The sequence below is a fragment of the Microchirus variegatus genome (assembly GCF_963457635.1).
Source record: "Microchirus variegatus genome assembly, chromosome: 9".
Taxonomy (NCBI): Eukaryota; Metazoa; Chordata; class Actinopteri; order Pleuronectiformes; family Soleidae; genus Microchirus; species Microchirus variegatus.
The window spans coordinates 18,658,007-18,684,540 of NC_139810.1; the positions used below are offsets into that span (position 1 = coordinate 18,658,007).

At 40.0% G+C, this 26,534-nt stretch overlaps 1 protein-coding gene across 1 annotated transcript in view; it reads right to left on the minus strand.

Annotated features, from left to right (window-relative positions):
- Positions 1-2,232: 2,232 nt before the first annotated feature.
- The window catches only part of LOC310931327 (forkhead box protein J3-like), a gene marked incomplete at both ends in the record, with an annotated part of 54,668 nt that continues 30,366 nt past the window's right edge, over positions 2,233-26,534 (minus strand). Inside the window, 8 exons of the mRNA XM_083894456.1 lie at positions 2,233-2,351; positions 3,875-3,976; positions 4,438-4,692; positions 7,419-7,520; positions 9,488-9,754; positions 12,097-12,298; positions 18,288-18,446; positions 24,719-24,820. Coding sequence (XP_083750582.1) covers positions 2,233-2,351; positions 3,875-3,976; positions 4,438-4,692; positions 7,419-7,520; positions 9,488-9,754; positions 12,097-12,298; positions 18,288-18,446; positions 24,719-24,820 — 1,308 coding nt within the window. The remainder of the gene's footprint in view (positions 2,352-3,874; positions 3,977-4,437; positions 4,693-7,418; positions 7,521-9,487; positions 9,755-12,096; positions 12,299-18,287; positions 18,447-24,718; positions 24,821-26,534) is intronic.

The following is a 26,534-nucleotide window of genomic DNA, read 5'->3' on the forward strand; positions in this document are numbered from 1 at the left end:
GAATTCTGAAACAGTGAGTTAAATCACGAGTCTCACATCGACTTCACCTGCATTTTGAGAGGTCCATTGTGTAAAATGTAGGTCAAATTTGACAGAAATGTAAGATAAAATAATTAAATGTTAGTTCAAGTGACAGGTCAGCTCTACAGAGGAAACCTTTTGAATATCTATCTATCTATCTATCTATCTATCTATCTATCTATCTATCTATCTATCTATCTATCTATCTATCTATCTATCTATCTATCTATCTATCTATCTATCTATCTATCTATCTATCTATCTAACTAATAAAAACCTGATGAAATAACAACAGCAGACACAGATTTAGCGCAGTAAAAATGGTCAACGACATTTTAATAAACACTGAAACAGATTCGAACTGTTTAACCGCCATACACAGATTATTTAGGACAAATGGAACGCTAATGCCAGCTTCTGCTTCTTCTTCTTCTTTTTTTTTTGCTTTTTTAAACCACTTATTTACAATAAACTGAATGTATGTACACAATGTGTCTCCTGAATTACAGGTAACAAAATACGTTCTCTCCATTCACTGTTTTCATCAATCTGTGTTTTTCAAGGGCAAACAGACTGACATACTGTTATTTACAAGACAACAACACACAAACATACTATATATATATGTGCATATATGTATATATACATACACATATATATGTGTATATATATTTACACATATATATGCTGGTCACTGTGATACAGCATTTAATGGCAACAATAAAGACTATTTTTCTTTTTTTTAGTGAGACCTTAATTTGACGATTCAAACAATTACTCTTCCAAACCAAAGAGCACTTCAAGGTCCCACATTTCACTGTTTACCTACATAATACAAACCAAGTATTTGTTTCTTATGTGTATTTTTTGAGCCATATGAAGCTGTAGGCTGAAGGAAAATCAGAGAGGACTATACACACTTGTACACACAGACAAAATTAAACATCACGGTAAAAAAAAAAAGAAAAAAAAAGTTGAACACTTTAAACATTTGCTTAGTCGTTTGCTCTTTTGCTAAATGTCTTTTTCTCTTTCACTAGCTTCCCCCTGTGCAAAAAAACCTGCTCGTCTTCTCCAAAATGAGGCCGTGTGAAATCACAGCCAGTTTTCACAGCCTGCTTGAAAGTGATATGCAACTCCCCACAAATTGTGAAACTGAATTACACCTCAGAAAATGATGCACAACTGTTGACAGAGTCAGCCAGCGTTGTGTCTTTACTTCAATTTGTGGTTGAACTACTGATAACCCCCCCACCACACACACACACACACACACACACAGTATTTCACATTGTTTAGCTTATGAGCTGAAAACCTTTCATTGGGATGCTCGCCGTTTGCCAACAGGAAGTGATCGCTGAAAGCATCGTACAACACACATCACATATAGATGTAAATGGCAGAGATGTCAAGATGCAACACCCTGAGAACATGGCACCATGGACAGTTCCACACAAACAAAGTAACATTTCAAAATAAAGCGTAAACAAGTTTTAAAGGATAAAGGATTGATGTCCGCTATGACAGAGGAAAAACGGATTGTGGTGCATAGAACTTTTTTTTTTTTTTTTAAGTAGAGGAAGCAAAAAATGGTTTGTGTTAACCAGAAGCTGAAGAATCACAATGAAGCCCAAATAGGTGGACAAAGAAATTCCACAAGGACCAACTGATGTGCTTATTTATACCTGCTGAATGTAAATGAATGAGTTAAAACATGTTCAGCTGTTGATGAGGGACAAGGTTTTTACCACGCGTATGTGCAACAAATCGTTTGGCATTTTTACGACCACAAGTTGCAGCAGGACACACAAATATCAAATAACAAAATGGAAATAATTCACAGACGAAACTATTCAACAACACTTTGGCAACTTGTAACCCTGTTGGCGCTGTGGGAGACACGACTTGAGACAAATCAGTGAGAGTCTGCTCCTTTGCTTACATCTTGGATTGGTCCAGTCCCATTCAAGTCTCATTTATTCATTTAGTTTGTTGATTTTCTTTTAATGATTGTCTTTAGAGTCACCAACCACTGGAACCAGAAAGAAAAGGCCAGCAAGATAAGAAATAAAAACTTCCCTTATGTTTTCTGTTGGATTGTCTTCCATTTTCACACTGGTGAAAGGAGAGGGTTGGTCCAATTCTTAACCTTACCTGTCGTCACAAGACTCTGTGTCTCTTTTCATCTCTCTGTTCAACCGACGGCTCAATTTAGACAATAGAGTCCCAGTCGAAGTCGTCCTGGATGTCATCTGCGGTGAGTATGCGTCTCACCTGAAAGTGTCCTGGGGGAAGCGAGTGTTGTTGCTGGCTCAGCTGGCTGTGATGACCTGCACATGGAGGAAGGCCAGAGTGAGACTTGAAGGTCCTATATTATATCCTATTTCTCCAGGTTAAACCAGTTCCCTGGTGTCCTAATGAACATGTCTGTGACATGCTTTGGTCAAAATACCATAAGAATGAAGCACCACAGCAGTTCAACCACCCTGCCAAAACAGCCCTGTCCAGAACGCTCTGTTAGTAGTAATATCTCTTTAGGTCCACCTTAAAAGTCCACCTTAAAAAAAAGTAAAACGTAACTTAAGGGACAGGAAATGACATCAGCCACAGAGGCTACTGGGAGCTAACAGCAGTTAGCATTTGGAAAAGTGATCATTTGCAGGCTCTAGCAGGCACATTGCGTTCATATATAACATGTATCCACTGGACAGATAAATCCTCGGAGGCTGGAAGTTTGTGTAGAACTCTGTGCTGCACTGTGGAGCCAAGAATAGAACTATTCGCTGACTTCTGGTTTTCGGATACTGTTGCCCTCGCCAGCCTGTTTTACGGACAAAGCGGAGCTCCGCGACACAACAATTCTAGGATTTTGCGCATTGTGACGTCCCAATGAGTGTGGAAGTCGACACGTGTTTTATCTCCTGTACTTAGACTGAGGAGGAGCACAAAAACATGAGTGAGTCATCTTTTTTCACACTATGCCGACTGATAGGACCTCCAGAGTCCCAAATATAAGGATTTAAATGATTAAAAAGTTGATTTTGCATAATATGGGACCTTTAATACTGATAACTACTGTGAATGTATTATGTTGTGATGCAACATCTCCTAAATTGTAAATTGTGTACTCAATTACTATATATAAGTTGTTGTTTATTGCAGTAGTATTAGTATTAATAAGCCTGTGAAACAGCTGTATGTTTTTCTGCTTTGAAAATGTGGACAATGTAGGTTCAGGTGTTCAGTCTCATATCATGGACTTTGTATTTTCAGCATTTGCAACATAAACATATTGTTTATTGTTTTTAATTGGGCTCATATTTGACCCTGACTTAAATCAAGTACCACAACATGACCACTGTAATGCCTCAAAGGTTTGATATGTAGCAGTTAGTGACATCTTGTGGTAAAGCTGCTTACTGCACTATTGCAGTACACTGAACATGATAATCCTAAAAAAATGTGAATATAAAGGCTTTATTCTCAGTTATTGAACACAACTTTGAATTTTAGGTGATAAAACACAACTGATAGTTCATTATATGCTATATTTCATTTACACAGGGATTTGTTAATTCTATATAAGTAATAATAAATCACTAATACTTTTACATTGAGTGTGGAATATTACACGTTATCTAGTGTTATCTGTGTGATTATGCACAGTATGATATTAGTTTTTTGTCAGTAGCATATTCACACAGATTGGTACGCTTTCTTCTTTATTTTGCTGAACCAAAAATAAATTAATATCGTCATTATATTATCACAGGCATCGTTACAATCCCAGTCTCCTGTTAGTTGTCATCTGCAGCATCTCTTCCTGATTTATTCAGTGAGATGGAGGACTCACCTGTCATGGTTGGACCCGTGTTGCTCATAGGAGGCATGTGGGGATATCCTGGTGGTCCCATCAGAGAGGAAATGCTCTGTCTTGAGTCCATGTACATGTTTCCTGTGAGAGAACGGACAAAAGGGCATATCTGTGACTACCTCACAGATTATCATCCCATCTTCCTCACGTGTCTTCGCGGAACACAAGCTGTTCTCATGTGCACACACAGACTTACAAGCATTTTAGGCTACGCCACAAAGCTCAGTTACTGTTTTCCCATTCGTAAAATATCCACTCTTCTTTGTATAAGACAAAAAAAGACTTTTCCTTCTACATATGCTGTATAATGAGGAGACAGACTGTGATTCAGCGTCTACTCTTGACTGTTGTCAGTTAAACATTACCCGTTTGAAGATTCAATCAGTATAATGTGTAATAAAAATCAGTTTTCATATTATATAACACATTATTACATTTTTCTTTCACTGTTGAGGAACAGGATGGATTTCTAAATTCATTATAAATCTATATTTATTTCTGTTGCTTCCCACCAGGCTGATTATTAGTATGTTCACACTGACCCGTGCTGATAAGTGGGCCATGCTGGTTGTGTTGGGCGGCCTTAGGGTGCATGGCCCCGTGCGGCTGAGCTGGGTGCTGCGGTGCCCCTGGTGCCGTTGGGTGTTGGACCTGAGCTTGTGGGTGGGGGCCTCCCTGTGGGGGGATGACCCCTGTGGCTGTGAAGAACTGGTTAATGGAGGAACAGAGGTCGGCCATCTGGGCGGCGTCCAGTGACCAGTTGTTGAGCTCAGCCTGTCGCATGCTCTCCTTTAGGCCTGACTCAGACACACAGAGGAGGAGGAGGCAGTGATGACTGTGGTGGTGACTCACTGTACAGCTTTGATTATTATTTCTTAAATCAGCTCAGTATGTCACAGCAATTTCATCTGAAGTAGCTTCAAGGTTAATTACAGACATTTAAAATATCCAAACTACACTCATCCATCCATCCATCCATCCATCTTCTACCACTTTATCGTCCACATCTGGGTCACAGTGGGTGCAGTACTGTGCCATACCTTGGTGTGGCCTTTGATAATGCTTTTTAAATTTGACAAACAAGTGAAGTCCGTAATCAGGAAAAGACTACCTCGCCCCTAGAGATCTGGGGAGGGTTATCCATATTTTTATCACCTCGCAGCTGGATTACTGCAACTCTCTCTACTGTGTGATAAAACTCAGATGTCTCGTCGGCAACTCACGTCTTCTGACTGGGAAGCGCAAAAGTGAGCACATGACACCGATATTGGCCTCACTCCACTGGCTACTAGTTCGTTTTCGGATCGATTTTAAAATTCCCTTAATTGTTTTTAAATCATTAAATGGGCTGGCACCACAGTATCAGGCTGAACTGCTGCACCTACACAGTCCCAGTCAGAGCTCTTAGGTCGGCTAATCAGCTTGAGTTGGTCTCCCACTGCTTTTGTTTGTTTGTCTTTTGCTTCTTATGTGTTTTACTATGCTCTATATCATTTTTAAATGTTTTATGTTTTTAGGTTTTCTATTTTTATTTTGGACTCTGCTCTATAAATAATAATTGAGTTGAGTTGAGTCAAGAAATAAATAAATACAACAAAATAAATATCTATCATGTAACTGTATCGCTATCATCATGCCAAGAATCCCACTGTGTTTTGGCTTCCAGTTTTGTTGCTTCGTTGTCTTCTCACAACCGCACTATCGTCGACAACGTCGCATGTTCACATCTTATACAGCGCAGTGTGACAACAATATTCAGTATCAGTATCGGTGTAACAGTGGTCAAAATCACTGGCTCGGATACGGGTAAAAAAAAGAAAAACATAAAAAAAGACTGTAAAAATGTAGGCTGTTTATTTCTTCTTAATAGGAGCTTTTGAAACAAGTGCTTAAGGATTAGTGATTAGAGACTCGAGGTTGTCACGTTGGTCAGATTGGTTCAGAATCATCGTCGTTGGCGTGGCTTGCGTTTGAGAGCAGCAGAGACTAGAGACTCGGTTCCTGCCCTTTGGAGGAGAGATACAGACGGCGGAGGATTGTATTATGGAAGTGTGAGAGAGGTCAAGCATTGTAAGAGGAGAGAGAGAGAGAGAGAGAGAGGCAGCGGCGGCCTGTGTGTTATATGACCAGCCATCATCATCCATCACATGTGGACGATGCCTGCTTTGTGCACTGACCGTGATAAGAGGCTGTTACTGAGCCGGGGACTAATTGGATTATTCACATCGTACAATTGGTGTGTGTGTGTGTGTGTGTGTGTGTGTGCGAGGGAAGGATCGAGAGAGAGAGAAAGAAAGGGGGAGGGGGGTGACTGTAAGCAGCCTCTCTGATGCAGGGAAATGAAATTTATTAAGCCAATACTGCTACAACACTGGATATTTTAATATTGTGCCTCAAGGGCAGGTTTATATTAAAGTGTACAGAAGATTCATAATGGTTTAATCAAAATAGCTGATCAGCATCATAAGCACTTTATTTATTCTCTCCGTGCCAAACCGGGATGCAGTAGACCGCTTCATCAATGCTCCTTTCAGAAGTTATTCACGCTGATGGCACCGGGACTCTTAGGCTACATTCAATCCTCACATACACTTTTCTCTCAGCTGCTGTTTTTTAATCTTTTCTGTTGTTTTTTTTTATCTCATTCTATCTTGGTTTTATACAATTTATCTTACACTCTTAGAAATAAGGGTTCCAAAAGTGTCCTTCTACAAGGGCGGAGGTTCTACCTGGAACCATTTGCATCTGAAAAACCCTTTCCCGAAGAAAGGGTTTTTCAAGGGTTCTTGGTAACACTAATGGTTCCAGTAAGAACCATTTTGATCCAGAGAACACTTTAAAACCCCTTTCCTAAATAAAGGGTTTTATATGGGTTCTTGGTGGAACCCTCCAAAAGGGTTACAGGTGGAACCTTTACAGTATAAAAAGGTTCTACCTGGAGCCAAAAAGGATTCTCATATGAGGACAAGCCGAAGAGCCTTATAACCATATTATGGTTCTACTGAGCACTTCTAAGAGTGCATAATACAATACAATTATATCAATGCAACATAAAAAAAACAGCCTTTTCAGACAAAGATTATCTGCGACACACTGTTTCACAGGCTCTATATCAGCACTTACACACCTGACAACACTGGACCTATGCATGCTGTTGTTTCAGAAAGAAAATACTAAAGTACGGGTTAACGGAGCTTTCAGTTCACAGCAGGTTGTGCGGCAATTGCTGATAAGAACCATTCAGGATGTGAGCGCAGGTAAACGTGTCATTGTATCCAAATGTTTCCGTTTCCGTCCGCCCCAAAGCAAAATGGAGACAGTTTTCAGACTTCTCTGTTCTAGAGACTCGATAACGGCGAGGAAGTGTGATAGTTACGAATACGTGGAGGAGAGTTTATGCATTTTTAGTAAGGCGTATGTAGCATTAGTAGTGTGTGTGTGTGTGTGTGTGTGTGTGTGTGTGTGTGTGTGTGTGTGTGTGTGTGTGTGTGTGTGTGTGTGTGTGTGTGTGTGTGTGTGTTACCTTGAAACGGAGAAAGGTCCACGTCAGCCCAGTTGTAGCTTGTAGCAATGCGGCAGCTCTCCCTCAGCCAGTCGAGGTTAGGGTACCAGTCAGATGAAATGCCTGGGAGACCACACACACGCATACATGAGCATGTTATTTTACAGGTTCAAATATCAAAGTGGACGACCTTGATGACAGCCAGTAAAGTGAAAGTAAAGTCTTTTCAGCTGTGGTCCAGACATCACTACAACGGTTAATCAAAAGTGAGTGTTATTTTAATAATTAAAGCATTGCCTTTGATTTTTCAGCCCTGTTAAATGTATATAAGAAATAAATAATTGATACATTACATTTGAGAACATCATCAATTCTGAAGCTTTATGGACTAAACAACTGACCGATTAAGATCCTGATCTAGACAAAAACTTTGACAAATCAAATGAATGAGAAAATGATTAGCAGAATAATCAATATACTATATATTCAATATCAATCCATCCGTCATGAAGAGATACAGGTTGCAAATCTACTACATATAAATTTCAGTCTCGTGTTGATGATTTGATATTGACCCAATATTGATATCGGTTCAGATTCGAATGTCATTGAGGGCTATGACTGTTACAATTGTGAGGATACAATACTGAGCAGCACAATATGGTCAAACGATCTGAAAACACTTCATCTATACAAGGAGCAAAATTTTCTCCCAGTTTAATTTTTACAATAAGCCACAAGATGGTGCCACACATCACAAAAAAAAGAGAGGAGAAGGCTTTTCACTGCCCTTGTGGCCCAAAAAACTAAACAACATCCAAAGGATGCTGATGGTAAACTTTGCTTCACCCACAGCTTGATTGACGGAAAAACGAACTTATAAAAATAAGTGAGAGCTGTGAAACAGGGGCGACCAGTCTGAATTTGGGAGTCTGGAAAGGCCAAAATCATTGTTTAGTGCAACCATGAAACTATACTGTAGACCGTGTCAGTGGCTTCTCTTTGCAAGAATAATCCAAAGAGTGTGTTTTCTTTTTTTCCAGTAGAAAAATATGGAGAAATTTCAATCATCTTTCCTTTAGGGGTCGCCAGAGTGGATCGTCTGCCTCCATCTTGCCCTATCTCTTGTGTCCTTTCCTGTTCCTCCTTTCCCCGCTCCTGGCAGCTCCATTTTCAACATCCTTTGTCCAGTATAATCATCTATCTCTCGTCATGGACGTGACCAAACCATCTCAAACTTGTTTATCTTACTTTATCGCCAAACTGTTCAACCTGAGCTGCTCCTTCACCTCCAACCAAAACCTCAGCATCTTGGGCTCTGCCACCTCCACCTCCCGTCTTTTTGACAACGCCTCTGTCTCAAAGCCATACATCATAGCAGGTCTCTCACTACCGATCCTGTAGACCTTCTCATTCACTTTTGCTGCTGTCCTTCTGTCACACATCAGCCGTTACACTCGTCTCCACCAGCTCCACCCTGCCTCAACTCTCTCCTTCACCTCTCTTGTGCACCATTGCTTTTTGAAGGTTGACCCCAGGTATTTAAACCACTTTCTCTACCGCCACCTTTCCACTGATAAAATGTAACACTCGCAAAACAAAAGACTGTGTACAAACATTGCGCCCAGGGAGAATTGTTATAATACAGCAAAGACACTTTACAATTCCATACCACCTCAGTAAATATGACATTATTGAGAATATCCTATTACAGATTTACTGGCTGAGGCTCTTTATCCAGTAGAGAGATTTGACCGCACAATTCATATCCAACCTTTATCCTAGAATAATGCCAAATGATCCACGAGTCACTTGTGTCGCTGAAGAGAACTTTTTAATTACAAATTCTAAATTCTGTTTTCAATATTTTGTGATTCAAAAAAGTCTAACTGCATATATTGTTCTTCGAAACCATTGCTGCTTTTCGCTGAATCATTCAGGTATAATCAGAGAGTATTGCTGTTGGCCTGCATGATGCATTAGCAACCAGCAGGTGTCACCACTGTCAGAATGAGTCAACCCCCCCCCCCCCCCCCCCCCCACACACACACACTGTATGTATTATGACTGTCAACAGGGAAACTGCTCACCTGTTGTGGGACAGTTCTGTCCAGTGTGAGTCTGGTGAGAGAGAGACAGGTGCTGCTGGGAATGTGCCGAGTGTTGCTGTCGGTGCTGACCGTGGGTGGAGTGAGGGGAGAGGTGCTGCTGAGTGTGGTGGGGGTGGTGCGATGCCGGGCTGTGGTTGTGTTGATGGTGATGCCCGCCGCCGCTGCTTCCAGCACCAGGCGAGTGCTGGTAGGAGCAGGCGGTGCGGGCCTGCTGACTGGAGTCACCAGGGATACCCATCAACCCCGCTGTAAAAAAAACAACAAAAAAAACATGTTTTAAAAGTAACGTCACATTTTTCACAAATTAACAAACTGGTCACGCTGATGTTGGGGTAAAAAAAAAAAAAAGAAGAAGAAAGAAGCACTTTCAACCTTGAACTGTCAGTCACCACGGTTTTCATCAATATGAGTTTTTTCCCCAGATATCTCTGCGAGCTTATTTTCTTCAGAGTCTTCAGAAACACTCACTACATTTGTTGTTGTTCATGTCGAGCTGAAGCACAGATTCTTCTGATTATCTGCCGTTTCATGGCTCATCGGCGAAGGACAGAAAACAGAGCTGCATCAAACGTCGGCAAAGTGAAGCTCTTTTTGTGACCAACAAACCAAAGGAAATCAAGAATAGTGATCATTCTTGGATCAACCGGAGCACATCTCAGTTAGCAAATTTTCACAGCTGCTTTCAGGGAGTCGTTACCTTTCACCTGCTTGTATAAGAACTTATTTATTCCTATTCCTTTATTCCCGCTGCTATATGGTTATCCAGTGTTTTATAAGAATGATTAAGCACTCAGAAAGCTCATTTACAGGACATCTATTTATATTTATTGCTTACCTTGTTTGTTAGTCCTCTATTTAAAAAGCGTTATTGATGTCACTATCATTTGTCTCATAGATATATTTCACTGAATCATCTAATGACTGCAGATCGTGACAAATGGAGTGGACTCCTCTGCTCACCCCTCCCTTTACCAAGCGTGTCAGGAAACTATGGGGAGGATTGTGGGAGGAAGCCGGAGAACCCGGAGAAAACACACTGTCAAGCCAGTACTACTACAGTATTTCTATTGCAGAAATGTAAGTAACAGTACCATTAATATTCAGGTACAATTGCCACAGTTGGCTCTGAGTGCAAACAAGGTGATAATCTCATCTTTTAAATCACAGACCCTTTGCAGTGAGTTGGCCTGACTAAAAGAAGGTCAGTGTGGTCAGCTGACATGTCAGCGAGTAGTTGACTGATGTTTTCGGGGCAATAGCCGATATTCGCGAACACAGTCATTTCATCCTCCCCGTCATCGTAATGGGTCGGTCCAAATTGCTTGAAGGGCTGGTTCTGGCCTGCAGGCCTTCAGTTGAATAGCCTTGGTGCACACCAATCGTGTGGCCCCTGCTTTCATTTCACTACACAAAACACAAAACCATGCGGGCTGCTATGCAAGAAGGCAGCCTCTGTAAAGCAAGGCCCTTGCCTAAAATACACATAAAATACTTCTAACCCACTAGTTTGAGGGTAGTATATTCACTTTCTACCAATAAACGACCAACCATGAGATGCATCTCCAACTGATGTTCTCAAATCAAAATCTATGAATGCTTCGTTTTGTCTCTATTGCTTGACCCGTAGCTCGTGAGGATGAAACAGAATAAGGATCTAGCAGAGACGGGCTGCAACTCCCCTCACCTGAGTCACTTCCGGCTCGGTGTGTGGCTGTGGACACACTGCAGATTTTCAAAGGAGACTATGAGCTTCACTGTCTGGGTGAGTCACTGTGACTCAAATTCTCAAATACAATGATTGCTGACACTGTTTTCCTGCTCAGCCTCACACTTAAAGGGCCCTTACAAGCATCTGCTAAATCCATTTTCCTCTGAGGTCTCTGTGCTGTCTCTTTTTTTTTTGTTTTTTTGTCAGCCTCTCATCGTTTTATCTTTTTTTTTTTTTTTTTTTTGGCGTGTGCTCCTGACCACATATTGAAGGGAACTTGCAGAGCTCAACAGAGAGAGTCAATCTTCATCGACGTGCTGGTGAACAGGGAGACGAAAGAGTAGCGTGAGGGTGATGGGAGGAATGGTGGGGGGTCCAAGTGGGAGGAGGCCTGGTGACCTGAAAGCTTCAGGAAGCAATTAGCGAGATGCTTCGCAAAGTTTAGAACCAATCTAATTAGCTGCTATCAAAGCTGCAGAACCCTTTGCTTTGCTCGACTGCAGTTGTGTTTGAGGTTTTTTTTTTTCTCTTCTCCTTCTGTTGAATTCTTGCTCTTAATTGCCTTTACTCATTTGACTGAGCCAGTGGTAAAATGCAGATATGCGGAACAACAGATTGTTTGTTTATTAATATACAATAGAGTAGGAGTAGTGTGTGGTGGAGGTAAATACTGGCGTGATTTTACTGCGAGCAAAGCAACGTCCCCCCCCCACCCTCCATTTCAATAGCAGCTTAAGCTTGACAGTTAATTATGTGAAGTGAAAGCCATTATTGTTTTTTTTGTGTTGCTGTGGATGTTGATCGCGGTGACACGAGGAGAACACACTAACACACACACACACACACACACACACACAAAGAAGAGAGAGTTGACGCTCACCTTGCTGCGAAAAGGACTGCTCAAAGACGCACTTGTAAAGACTGCGGAAAGAAGCGCTGAGGTCCTCGAAGTCTGAGAAACAAAGCTGCTTGTCCCGTGACTCTGGGACGGGCAAACCATACTGGGGCTGTTGAGGAGGCGGCGCGAGCTGCGTGGGCTGCTGGCTCATGGACTGGGACGAAGGTTCTGAGTGGTTACTCACCTTTAAAAGACAGAGACAGGAAGAAGAGGAAGACTGAGACATGCAAAAGACAAACTAGGACATGAGTTAAAAAAAAATATATATATATGCTGAAGACTAGAGCTGCAACTCACGATTATTTTCATAATCGATTAACCTGTCGATTATTTTTTATTTATTATTTAAACACATTCTGAAGATTTTGCATGTGCCAATTTATGACTAATTGTTTTTTTTATATATATATATATTACAAGTGAATGAAATGGACTAGAAGATCTTCTGATCCGCCTGACGTATTCTGCTACATCTGCGGTGAATACACCATCGTTCCTAACAGGAATCCTTTAGAAAACAATTTTTGAGAAATATTAACAAAAATCAACTGATAAGGTTGATAATCAATTTAGTCAGAAGATTGGATTTCTCGAAATCAAATACGCAGAAAAACCTGACCTGATTGAGAACTTTCACTGGATTGGATGTATCCGTAGAACCCTAAATACCATGTAATGTAAATGCTTCAAAATGTGTCACGGCAGTCATCGTCGTGAAGTGTAATTTTGTTTTTCAGTTGTTCAGTCAGGAAATTCACTTGGAGGTTTTACAACAACAGCGATAATAATAACGATATTAATAGTTTTTTTGTTCCTGCTTCCCTCTCTCTGGGGATTTTTTTACACTGGATGCCCTTCCTGACACAGACCTCCTATTTATCTGGGCTTGGGACCGGCAGTAGGAGTACACTGGATGTAGCCTCCATGGCTGGGGTCAATTTACAGTGTCCAATTAACAATGAGCCATGGGGATTGTTATCCATTAGGCCATGTGCTGCCCCAATAATAAAAATAATGATAATAATTAGGGTCTGAGCACACAAGGTGTGGTTATTATTATTCTTTTCCTTGTTGTTGAGGGCCTTAGCATGCCCCAAAACTCACAAATCTTTGCGACCCCATCAGTCCTATAATGAACATTTACATCTGAAAATGCTTGGGTGAATGGGCGTGGAAAATTGGAAGTGTGAGGTACCTAAAAACTGAGCCGATTAGCTTCTAGAGTAAGTAGAGACAGGACAAGCATGGATACAGCAAGACTCATACAAAGGATTATAAATTCAGATGCTTTTAATCCTGGACAGGTTTTATAATGTTTGATCAGCTACTCTTACTTTACTCAGCTCCTGGTGCACTTGTCTGCTTTGCGTACGCCGCTATACATGCTGTCCTTTTATTTTGTTGCCTTTACCATATTAATTGCCCCATGTGGGACTAATAAAGTTGTGTGAATTGAATTTAAACAAGTACATTGAACCTTTTTTATACAGAGAGAGCGACCGTGCTGAATTTCAGCTAAAATATCCTCCTATGTGCCACTTCTGCAACAGTGGCCTTATGTCACTTTACTTATTCACTCAAATCAGGTATGTCAGCCATTTAGGTACCAACAGCAGCTCGGTTGAGCCAGTGTTACTACAAAGCTACGAAGCAGCAGTTCAAAAGTGAAAGGAGCAAGAACCTCAGACTTCACTGTGAGAGAAAAAACATTATATATGTTGCTGATTGAGGAGTGCAAGGCCACGGAAGCACTGGTGTGGGCTGATCCCGTCTGTCAGTCAACACAACAGGAAACAGTGCTTTTAATAGCTGCCATGGAATTGAGAAACCTGCATTTCAACTGGGAGAACTGCACTTTAAAGGGAATAGAAAAGCAAAGTTGTGCCATTCAAATTCAAATTGATTAATTCCACAAATCATTTTTCTCCCCCTTTAGTTGTTCAATCAGATGATTATACCAAATACATGCCGTTAAAATGAAATCGTTCTCAGGCGCTCATTTCTTTTCCATATAAAACACACACAACAAAATAGAGTACTTGAAATTCCGGTCTTGTTTTGTGAACGCAGCCTGTCTTCCCTCCACCCTCAATCATCTCATCCCAGCTGTCATCGTCTTCACCACCATTAAATAGTCGCAATATGCTGTGATCAGCGCGCCTCAACAAATATGAGCCAACTTAGCATGACCCCCCCCCCCCCCCACCCCCTCTCACCCCCTCTCACCCACGCATCTACCTCCACCGAATTATGGCAGCTTTTCCTATCAACGCTTTTGAGATCTCTGTCAGCGATGCCACCGGTAATCACCGTCAGTCAGAAGGGTATCACCTGCGCCAGGTAATGAGGCAGAACTAACCCTCGATCCCACCGGACTAGACCACAGATGAAGCCTGGAACGACAGAGGAGACGGGCAACGGAGGTGGAGGAGGAAAACAAAAGATGGCCTCCAGAAATGAGAGGTTAACGAGATGAGATTGCACTGACCTTTGCTAATGCAGGTGCGAGGTGAGTGGGGACAAGTGATAAATGGTAAAAAGGTGAGCAGCTGTTACAAGGGGAAAATAATGACTGGGTGGGATCTTTGTTTTTTGTTTTTTTCTGCACTGCTTAGCCCAAATGTTTAGGACAGAGACAAAACGTTAAAGCTGTATTATAATTAGTTTAACTGGACAAACAAACACTTTGGCAAGTGCACAAACAAAAGTCTCCATAATTTGATTTGGCCAAATGCCAATTTAATGACTTTAATTGCCAAAGTTAGCTGAGGAGCAGCAACACGGTCTACAATCACAGATTAATATCAAAGTGGGTTTATTTTCTGTGATCATGAACGCAGTAATACACTGATTATACAGCGAGCGTATCGCAGATGACACGTTTGCGCAAGTGCACTTTGCATTAGCGTAATTAGGCGACAGGTTTTGCTATCGAAAATATTCCAGTTTCCGGTTTCTGAAAGCTGAGAAGTTGCACGTCAAAGCCAACGTGTACTTATTTGACTCGCGCTGTTGCAGGAAGCCGGCGAATCATAGCTTCCATTTTTTGGCCTGTTTTTTGGACATTGAGACAAAGACTCAAACAGATGTTATTTTAAATATGTGTTAATCTGTTCATATTTCAAATTTAACACACAATTGGAAAACATTTGCTATTCACAAATCTGGTGTTTGTGTATAGCTGCAGAGTTTTTTTTCTCAATAAAAAGTACAGTAGGAGTAGTAGCACCCTTTGGCTCTGGCCTCAGATATATACTACCGTTCAAAAGTTTGGCATCACTTAGAATTGTCCTTATTTTTGAAGGAAAAAATGTTCAATGACTATAACATTAAATGAATCAGAAATACACTCTATACATTGTTAATGTGGTTAACGACTATTCTAGCTGCAAACGTCTGGTTTTTAATGGAATATGTACATAGGTGTATAGAGGCCCATTTCCAGCAACCATCTCTCCAGTGTTCTAATGGTACTTTGTGTTTGCTAATCGCGTTAGAAGGCTATTGGATGATTAGAAAACCCTTGAAAACCCTTGTGCAATTGTGTTGGCACGGCTTTGACGAAAGCAAAGTTTATTATTTTGAATAAAAATCATCATTTCTAATATTGCCAATGTCTTGACTATATTTTCTATTCATTTTGCAACTCTTTTGATGAATAAAAGTGTGACTTTTAATGGAAAACGCAAAAAAAAAATTGTATAGGTGACCCCAAACTTTTGAACGGTAGTGTAAAATGCACACATTTTGCACGGATCTTCCGCTGAAAATCTCAGAGTGTAAATACTGACAAGACAATTAACTGTACAGACTTGATCGTGACTGATGAATAATCATCAAAGGTGCTAACGTTGACTGCTGTTTCCTGTAGTTTTATTTTTGCATGAGCCCCAGAGGCTGCAAAACAAAACTCAACGCACGCACGCACACAGCACTTGAATTCACAAACAATTCATCTGCCTTTTCTGCAGAAAAAAGGAGATGACAATTTAATTTGTTGAACATCATCTCAACCATTGCTTCAAGTGACTGTTTGTCTCTTTAACTCTCTTTTTGAGTTAAGAAACCTCAAAACAATGCTCCTTTTAATGAAGTTATGGAGCACAGGTGAAATTAAACATTGCTCATGCTCTTACAATCTGCTGTCAGTGCTTATCAGAGTGGTTAATTACATAATATTCCCTCACACTGATGTAAACTCCACCTCAGTACTTGTTTGTGCAGCCTTTGACACAGTTGATCACAGCGTTCTTATTGACTGAATTGGAAATATTTTGGGTGTCTCATGGCCCAGTTATCTGGTAGAAAGCAATGGAATTGACTTGTATGGTTACGGTGATGACACGCAGATGTCTATGCCTGTAAATGTTAACGATCGTGCCCAGATCCAAAATCTCGAGGCATGCTCATCTGCACTGAAACACAGGATGTCTAACAACTTCCTCCTTTCAAACGCTGACAAAACAGACATGCTGCTTATTGGACCTGCTAATTGCATGATCTCTCAACGTTTATCTGCTAGGAACCGCGGCGTTTACCTCAGATCCTGCCGTCTTTCAACCAGCACATCAAGATACACGGCCAAGGTTATATTTCAAAAATCAGGTCATTGCTGTCACAGAAGGATAAGGTAACCCAAAATTCATGCATTTGTCACATCTAGACCAGATTATTGTCATATTCTATTGTCTGGTCTTTTCTGACCAAAACAATGACATTTGAACATATCACATCAGTCTTAGCTACTGCTCATTGGCTCCCTGTTCATGTGAGAGCAGATTTTCAGGTGCTGCTGTTGACTGTAAATTAAATTACCTGTAAATGATGTATTCATTCTCTCTGCCTTTCTCTTACTCCCTGCGGTCTGTGCTTTGTCTCCAGCCTTTAAACTTGACTCTCTCACTCTCTCAGGCACATTCAGACTCCTCCCATCTTTCCCAATGATAGACATGTGATCGTGGACCACCCACAGCCTCATGATCAAGACTAATTGCCTCTTTTCTATTAGTTTCTTTTATAATTCCTATTTTCTGCATTTTGCACTTCTGGGATTTATGTAAAGATGATTATGTTTCTGTAATCTGCTTGTGACACTTGATAGTCTATTCATCCTTGAAGAGGGATCCCTCCACTCCATAATATGTCTGTACTGTCCACTCAAAATATCTTTGCTTGACTGTGCATCAAAAATATATGATACAAACTATACAATCCTGTAACATCAGTCCTGAGAGATCCAATCAAATGTCTACAGCATGACTTGGTTGACGTCCAAATTGAAGGATTTTCCAGGGCCAGTTCATTCAAGGAAAAATGTGCTGACACAGCTTAAGATGGGAGGGCAGCTTGTAAGAGCTGCTCCTCCCCATGGCGTCCATTTTTTTCATTTGGAGCACACGCTCTGCATGTGGACAAGTGATTGTCCTTGGGAACTTGGTCAAAGTCGGTCTTTGTAATTTTATTTAGGGAGCCAGAGATCTTGGAATTTGCATTTCCCCAGGCATCACGTCGTCATTTGCTCTCTCTTGCATAACGGTACTCGCTCATTGTTTTGGTGGAATCTCAAGTCTCGGCGGCGGAGAGAGACAGTGCACAGTGTCCACGACGTCGCTTGTAATTGCGACTCGACGTTTGTTCTGCGTACATCGAGCAACGCAAAGACGCATGAAACGGTGTCATAACAAACAAGGGCATATCGGCGTCTGAAGACATTTACTTTTCAATGAGGGTGATTTTCAAAAGCTTTCAAGAGCCATGATTTATTTATTTTTTTCAAATTCACAAACTTCCAAAGATTTTAAGGACTTGTGGTGACTGAACCCTGATGATGTTAAAATGGAGCCTATCAGTGTCATGAGTGACCCTATGTGATCATATCTCACATCCATGAGCTGTATTCAAATGTACACCAACATCTTTTTAAATGGTTATATATAGCAGATATAACTAGGAGCAGTAGTAACAATGGCTGGTTATAAAATGTCCATTTGGAGCCAATTAATTAGTAAAATCAATGAATTGGTCAACTTCTAATTCAAAGCTGTACTCCATGTTGCTTGTATGTGATAGGATCACTCAGTACAGATGTTAATACCCTGGGTCTGAAAAGGGGTCTTTGCTTGAATTCTGATCATGATTAAAAGCAAACAATCACTGCTGAGCGGAGGTCTTACTGGTGTGTAGCTGTGGACGCTGCTGCTGCTGCTGACAGCTGTGTTCAGGTTGTTGAGGTTGACGGACGCCAAACTCTGCTCAGAAAGACTGTTGCTCAGGCTGCCGCCCAGACTCCCTGGACTCTCACTGCCCTCCACCTCAGGGTTGTACAGAGCTACCTGCACACACACACACACACACACACACACAATGATCCAAGTTAATAAAGAAGACAATGCATCAAATAATCTTCCCCACAAAACATTTTGAATTAGTTAATTGTTTTCCTTTTGTTAACGGCCCAGTGTGAGTTCCTGTTTCTCTGTGCAATTTTCTTTAGCTTTGTGTTTCAGGAGGTTGGCCGCTCAGGCTGGGCGGAGTCTCTGAGTCGCACACCTGCAACCCATCATCCCATCACCTGCTGCGTCATTATACTCCAGTTTTCCATTCACTCCTCGCCATCTCTATACCAGAAACTAGTATTTGTTCTTCTGCTACTTTTCCCATCGACTTATTGCTTGTGTTTCTTTTTCACTTTCAGTCTCAAGACTGGTCGGCCAGCCTCTGATCTTTTTGTTGAACCCTTCGTGGCTTAATTTTGTGTTTTCCATAGTTTTTGTTCTTTTACTGCATATATATGTATAAATATTTGTTACCTTTTTTCAAGAAGCAGGTTTGACTTCTGTTTATTTTGTCTTCAGTTACTCTTTTACCTTTTATGAACGTCACAGTTGGCATGAATCGAGTATACTACCCATATATGTATATGTTTGTGTATAATAACTTTAAACTAAATGAATGTATTGATGATTTTAACTCTTAGACCTCAGAGCATTTCCGCTGCTTTTTTCCATTACTATGCTAAAACGTACAGTATATACAGACGCTATAAGAATGTGTAGTATAATCTAGAGAGTCTTTTATTCTTTTTTTCAGCACAACCTAGGCAATCTGATAATAAAAAACGGAAATTTGGAAATACGTCACAAGTTCACTTGGCTCGTTTTTATGAACAAAAATAAAAGAAAAAAAGAACTTTGAATCAAAAACACATAAGAGGCATTTTTAAAGCCTGAATATGTGACCTATGAACACACCCCCCCAGGATGTCCATATAAGGAGTTGTCTATTATTCCCATGGCAATTTACCATGGGTGCACAAAGGGTTAATAACCTTGTAAAAAGCCATTAATGTGAACTTTATCCTCGCTTTATGGAGGCTGCTGGATTTCTCACGGCCGCCCAAATGGACAAACCAGGCAGAGAATGCATTTCATGTTCTGAATCAACAGCTTCCATTCTAATGTGTCGATGGAGGAGTGAGAGGAGGAGGAGTCTCACCTCTGCTTGTTACAAACTGCAGACTCACCATAATATGTCACTAATTCTGACACCCCAAACATACATTTCTCAGTTTTTTTCCACATCAGTTCACTGCCCATGTTCCACTGACTTATGACACAATTCATGACGAAATAAGGATATTAAAGTGCTGAAGGCAAATCAGCCCTGCTACTGTTGACCTTAAATTTAGTGATTTAGATCAAGATCCCCAGACCAAGGGAAAACATAAATGACTCTAGACAGCAATGAGGACAAAGGTTTCACTTCAGAGGACGTATGTACTACATATTGCTTCGTGGAGATGGATCAGAAATTGTTTAAAAGCATCGACTCAGGACTGTGTTGAATCATATTCCTCTTGTTTTGTTTTATTGTCAGTACTTGTGAAGCAGAGTGACAGCATTACCTCCAGGCTACATTTAACTGTATAGATAAATCTGAAAATAATGGCTTCAGGGTGAGAGACATTACAGTGAAGGCTCTCTCTGGGGCAGTTTTCTACCATGTCAAACATCACGTTTTTGAGTGTTAATGTTTGACATTTATGTGAGCGATTTGAAGTGAGGGGAATCTGTTTGCTGCGTCACTCTAGTAACAAGGGAAGTATTTCGTTTATAACCACATTTAAGAATTACTAGGAATTTAGGAAATCCAATAAAAACAGTAGAATAACTTTCTTGTACCATGTTATATGAACGCCCCTTCCAAGCCACACAGGCTGCCCAGTACACATTTTAGCAAATGTGTTATTAAAGAGGCTCTGTCACACCACCACGCCTGCAGGACACCACCTGTCTCCATGTGGGTGGATTTCAGTGATGCTGGCACTGGCCTCATTATCATCAAGGTCCCCTTATTGCTGCTCTGAAACACTGTTATGAAAATGTGAAAAAAGTGAGAACTAAAATAGAGAAAGTTAGAGTCTTTCCTGGAGTAAAAGAGAATTAAGGTGAATGAAAAGACTCCACCTGCTGACAGTGTACTTTACCTGATAACGACGTTCACCTCTTTCTTTCTTTCTTTTGGTAATTAAACTTTTACAGAGTGGATCAATAGACGAAGAGCATTGTAAATACTGAATAAGGGAGCAGGCGACTGAGTTTTGTTGGGAGTTGTTTCATATAAATCAGCTTTTTTAAATCTACTGTCTGTTTCATCCACATTACCACAGCCACAGATATTTGGGAAAATTAAGGAAGCAAATTAGCATATTCATATTTTATAGGCTAAATGGTGGTTAATAGATTTTGATCTATCTATAAATTCCAGGAATGTCTGTCAATCTGTGTGTGTGTGTTATTCGCATATCTCTCGAGCCGATGGTCTGGTTGATTTCAAACTTGACAGGTGTCTTGCTACGTACACGAGTAAGTGCAGTGCTGAGTATGACATTGTTTGGATGAGTAATGCAAATGGTATCGTTAAATATATCGGCAAAAGAAGCACACATTGGCTTTCGATGCTCTACTGTAGCCACTCCCCCTCGCACTCACACAGCACTGTGAGTGAGACAAGGCGTCGTGAAGCTGAAGCAAGTGACGAACGCAGTGCCCCTAAAACCACAGACCGCTCACCATCCTGAACCCGAGCTCTGCATCCCGGTACAACCAACCAACCGCTATGCAACCATGTAGTTCAACTTTCCATATTTATTGTATGCCATTATGTCAGAATCAGTATTTGCTTTCTACCATACACAAATAAAAACAACAATGAGCACTCAAACACACCAGACCAACAATTATTAAAAACACACACAAAAACAGATTTTGCACAAGCTCTGCACAAGTCGTTATGTAATATTAGTCCATCATATTGACATGTTTTATGTTGGTGAGTGTAAATTAAAAACAGAATGGAAAACACTGAGAGTCATCCCTCAGAACTTCTGCTGATGGATGAACTTTTTCTGTGGTCTGGACAAAGGATCATGTGCTCCTTTGAGATGGGAGTAAGTCACAAGCAAGTCAAGTCCTATGACTTTGGAAACTGAAGATGATTTCCCAGATATTCCACATTTAAACATGTTTAAAAAGACAGTCATTTTGCTGACTGCTGTAACGGAAACGCTATATTACTCATACTGTAATGTAAGGAAGACTTCTTACTTATTACACAACGGCACAAACAAAATATGCATAAATTAAGTTCATGTAGTTTTCAAAAGGGCAGAAATGCAATTTCTAAAGAAATGGAGGTGGGATTTCAGGAATCTGATCAAACTTCTTTTCTGACATTATTTTGTATGAAGGAGCAGTCGATGCAGTATTGTGACAGAATGAAATGTTAATGTGTTAGAGTGAGAAGTTTGCGAGAAATGTTAATGAGAGTTGGTCAGTTGCTTTCAAACTTGTGCGTGAGGTCAGGCATGAACAATAGACGTGGACAAAAATGTAAAACTCCAGAGAATCACAAAAATTCCATTACAGCGTCTTTGTGTCTTTGTGCTGTGCTGAAGTGCAATTTCTCAAAAATAGGTTTTGAATGTATGATTAAAAAGAAAGGGACCGGAGACGAGAGGGCTTTGAGTTTCTTGCATTCGCTCACATTATAATGAAGGGTCGGAAACTAAAGTATTAATGAAATTAAAAATGTTGTATTCAGACAAGAGTGTGGGACGATTCTGAACACCTTCATATATGAATGGAGTTCTTTTTCTCAAAGTATGAATGATTATGAGGAGTTGAACATTTTTTAAAGTGTCTATTCATTTCAAAGCAAACATAAAAAGTGGATAGGCAAAGACTTTGAAGAGTTTCAAGAGTTATAAGTGGAGAGTTGTGCACCTGTATCCATCTCGGCCAGGTCATGTTTTTTGTTTCTTTCAAGTTTCCTCTTTTATTGTGAAACTTACCTCTCCTCATTTCAGATCGCTCCACTTCCTGCTCCTGTGTGTTTTCCCTCCAGCTTTGATTGTCTGCCTCACCCTCTTTAGATTCAGCTGTGTCTCATTGTCTCCCTCTACCTCGTGTATATAGAAGCTGTTCCCTTTCGCCTCTGTGCCAGTTCGTCTTTGTTTCAAACGTTTCAGCCCGTCTAGCTATTCAAATTGAAGACTGTTTTCCTTGGTTTTTTTTTTTTTATATATTTTTTACTATTGCCGACTCCCGCTTTTGCCTTGCTCTTTTTGGATTTGTTTGCCTGGTCTGATTGATCATCACTTTGTGATTTTGTTTGAAAACTAAAGGGTTTTTTGAGTCCTGCTTTCTGTGGAGTACCAGTCTTAACAGTCTACAAATCTATGTCCAGATTTTCAGATGCATAATAGTTAAAAAGGTCAAAGTCACATGTGTCAAACTCAAGGTCCGGGGGGCCAGATGAGGCCCGCCACCTCATTTTATGTAGCCCACGAGTGATTGTTGAACATAAACTACATGTCCCATAATGCTTGGCGATCGCGTTACCCGCAAAGTGACGGCATCCCGCCAATAGATCGCATTGTATCATTGTAAACTGTATGTATCACGAGATGAGTGAAATTAAGATTGGGACTGTGATCACAGCAGAATGTGTTCACAAAAGCCACAACCAAAACCGATGAGGCAGTGAAAGCTTGCTTTATTGTGGCTGAAGAAATCACCCGTGCTTCAAAGTCTTTTTCTGAGGGTGCGTTTTAGAAGCAGTGCATGCTGAAGGTGTGTGAGCAGGTCTGCCCCGACCAGATACAGACTTTTAAAACTGGTAGTTTGTCAAGAAACACCATCGCGGACACATCTATAATGCATCATATTTGTAACTTAAAGATACAATATGTAGTATTTATGGGTTTATATAACCCAAAATCCACTTTTTTATACATATTATGTGCTCCTGCATTGTCTAGTCACTGTATAATAGTTTTTGTTTCATTTTTGTAGTGTTTCAAAAAGTCATGTAAAATAACATGACCGCGGACCGCGGTTGCATAGCCACTGTTAACAGCGAGACGCCATGTTTCTACCGGAGCCTGTAAGGACAAACGCGAGAGAACAAAACAAGCGTCTCTTTACTTGTAGCGGAAGTCCCGCCTCCTCTCTCTCCGCTTCGTCTGCTACGGCCGCGGTAGCTCGCCCTCTCCCTCGCCTCACGAACCTCATCTGCTGACACGGAGAAAGACGACGAGGACGACATTTGACCAGCTGCTGATATCGTAGCGCTCAGGGAAGGGAGGGGGTGAGCAGAGCAGCAGGTCTTTGTTGTAAATTTCAGCCTCTCCTCTAGATGGCACTATAAACTACTTATTTCACCTTTAAGTAATAAATACAGAAAGTTATTTAGCAATATGTTATGGAGTTACCTTTAGTTTACATTATATTTGGTTACATTTAGTTACTTTTATTCTGTATGACAGTAACATCTGGCCCTTTGAGGGTAAACATTATGCTGATCCTGGTCTAAGTAATATGATTCATCACAACTCAGTCCTGGTTTAACACACTGGTTTAACTTGTGTGTCACTAGTGTTACAACCTACGTAGCAACACTCTGAGATAATGTCAAGAGTTACAGTCGCCTCTTCATGTTCACATCAGCTGCTCTTGAATTCTAACCTTCACTGAAAATCCACGGAACTGTCACAGAAAAAAAAAGAAGTTTCTCAATTTGCAAGGTGTTGAAAATTCATGGAGAGGTGATAAAGTGTAAGTGTTCCCAAGCACTCCAAATTAAATGAGCCAGGTTTTGCTTTTCTTTTTTTTTTATATAAGGTAATAATACAAAGTATAAAACACGTCCTTCTGAAAATGAAAGGAAATTACACTCCACTCACATTTTTAAGTATAGTTTTGCAGCATCAGTGGTCACATACTGTAAAAAAAAAATGTGTTTTTGAACCACAGCGAAAAAGATATTGTGGAGGCAAATGATCATAAAAAACTTGGTTCAAGAAGTAGACGTGACCATGCTTAAACTATATATAGCCTTTTTTATTCCCACCACAGAAGCTCAAATAAAAGTTGGTCAGGAATTACATTCCTACATCTGACCATAAATGAGAAGAATGCTGTGTGAGAAGAAACAATGAGCATGTAGCGTTACACTCTGAGAAACATGCCTGCTGGAATAAATGATGAATTCTAACACAGATATAATCTGGCATACAGTAGCACACAGAGCCTGGCACCCGTACCTTGTTGGTGACAGCGTTGATGGCCAGAGTGGGAGACGTCCCTCCTGACATGATGCAGTCCATTCTCAGAGACTCCGACTCCAGGCTGTACGGAGTAGACGCCTGGAAGGAGAGCAGGGCAGAGGAGGGACTGTTAAACCAATAAATAATGAGAAATATCAAAATAAATTAGATCTATGCTTCCAGTGCTTTTAGATGTCCACACAACAAATAATCAATGTTTTTTTTTTGTTTTTTTAAACCCTTAGAACCGAATTTAAGACTATACGTGCAATATAGTCTATCCCTTTTATTCAGCACAAGCTTTATACATACATATATATGTATATATACATACATTCATATATATACATATAAACGTATATATACACATACATACATACATATATACGTATATATACACATACATTCATATATATACATATATACGTATATATACATACATTCATATATATACATATATACGTATATATACACATACATACATACATATATATGTATATATACACATACATTCATATATATACATATATACGTATATATACACATACATACATACATATATACGTATACACATACATTCATATATATACATATATACGTATATATACACATACATACAGATATATACACACATCATCATCACTTCTAGTATACATGTATATATTACACATATATACATATACATGTATTTTTTTAAATTATTATTATTATTATTATACCCAACAGTGATATAAACACACCTGAATTAAAAGGTACTCAAACTTTTCAAAGTCTGATTGAATTTGTGAAATTTGGAAACACAGTTCAAAATCTGCTTGGCTGGAACAAAAAGGAAAGACAAAACATAGCTTTTGTGACTATTACACTATTAATATTATTATTATTATATTTTAAAATGCAATTCATCATAACTTTGACTCAACAACACATAAGAAGACCAAAAAGCATCTTTAACACCCTCAGTATGTCCATATAAGGAGTTGTGTATTATTCACCAAACGTGCCTCTGTGGCACAGATCCGTGCCGCCTGAGCACTAAGGGTTAATTCCACCTCTGCCTCAGTGTTCATTCCACACCAACATGTCAAAGACACTGTTATTTCACCTTGTTAATGTGCAAATTTATGCAGCAAGACGCACACAAATCTTTGGGAAGTTTCAACCTCCTTGAGGTATCAAGATAATGAGAAATATCAATCAGTCAATGACCTGTTGTTGTTTTTTTCTTCTTCTCCAAATTAAGCCAATTAAATGTGAAGACTTTTATCCCCAAAAAAAGTGTTAAACACAATCACACTACACGCCTGGTTTCATACCTGGTATCAGAGCGCGTTTGAATGCAGTGAAAAACAAAAAATGTTTCTCATTAAAATGAGAGAGTGAGAAACATATTGGATATGAACACATGGTTTATTTAACCCTACATACTTGCATATAAACCGAAACCTAAACCATAGAACATATGCTGATTTTGATCCAATACCAAAGCCATTATCCCCAATATCAACTGTGATTCATGGTATTTATATAAAAAAACCTGCTGCTAACATGTAAGGTAAAGAAACATGTTTCATTAGGGTGAAATGATCATTAATGGGCGAGTGGTGAATATGTCACGCATTTCTTTGTTCTTCTTTGTTAATTAGGATCAGTTTTAATAACACACACACAAAAAATGTAAATGACTAATAAAAAGGTCTTTAATCAGTGGCTGTGGCATTTAATGGGCATGTCAAACATTTTAATAGTCTAGTACCACATTTAGAGTTTTCATTCTACAGTTGTAAAATGAGAACGGGAACATAAACATGTT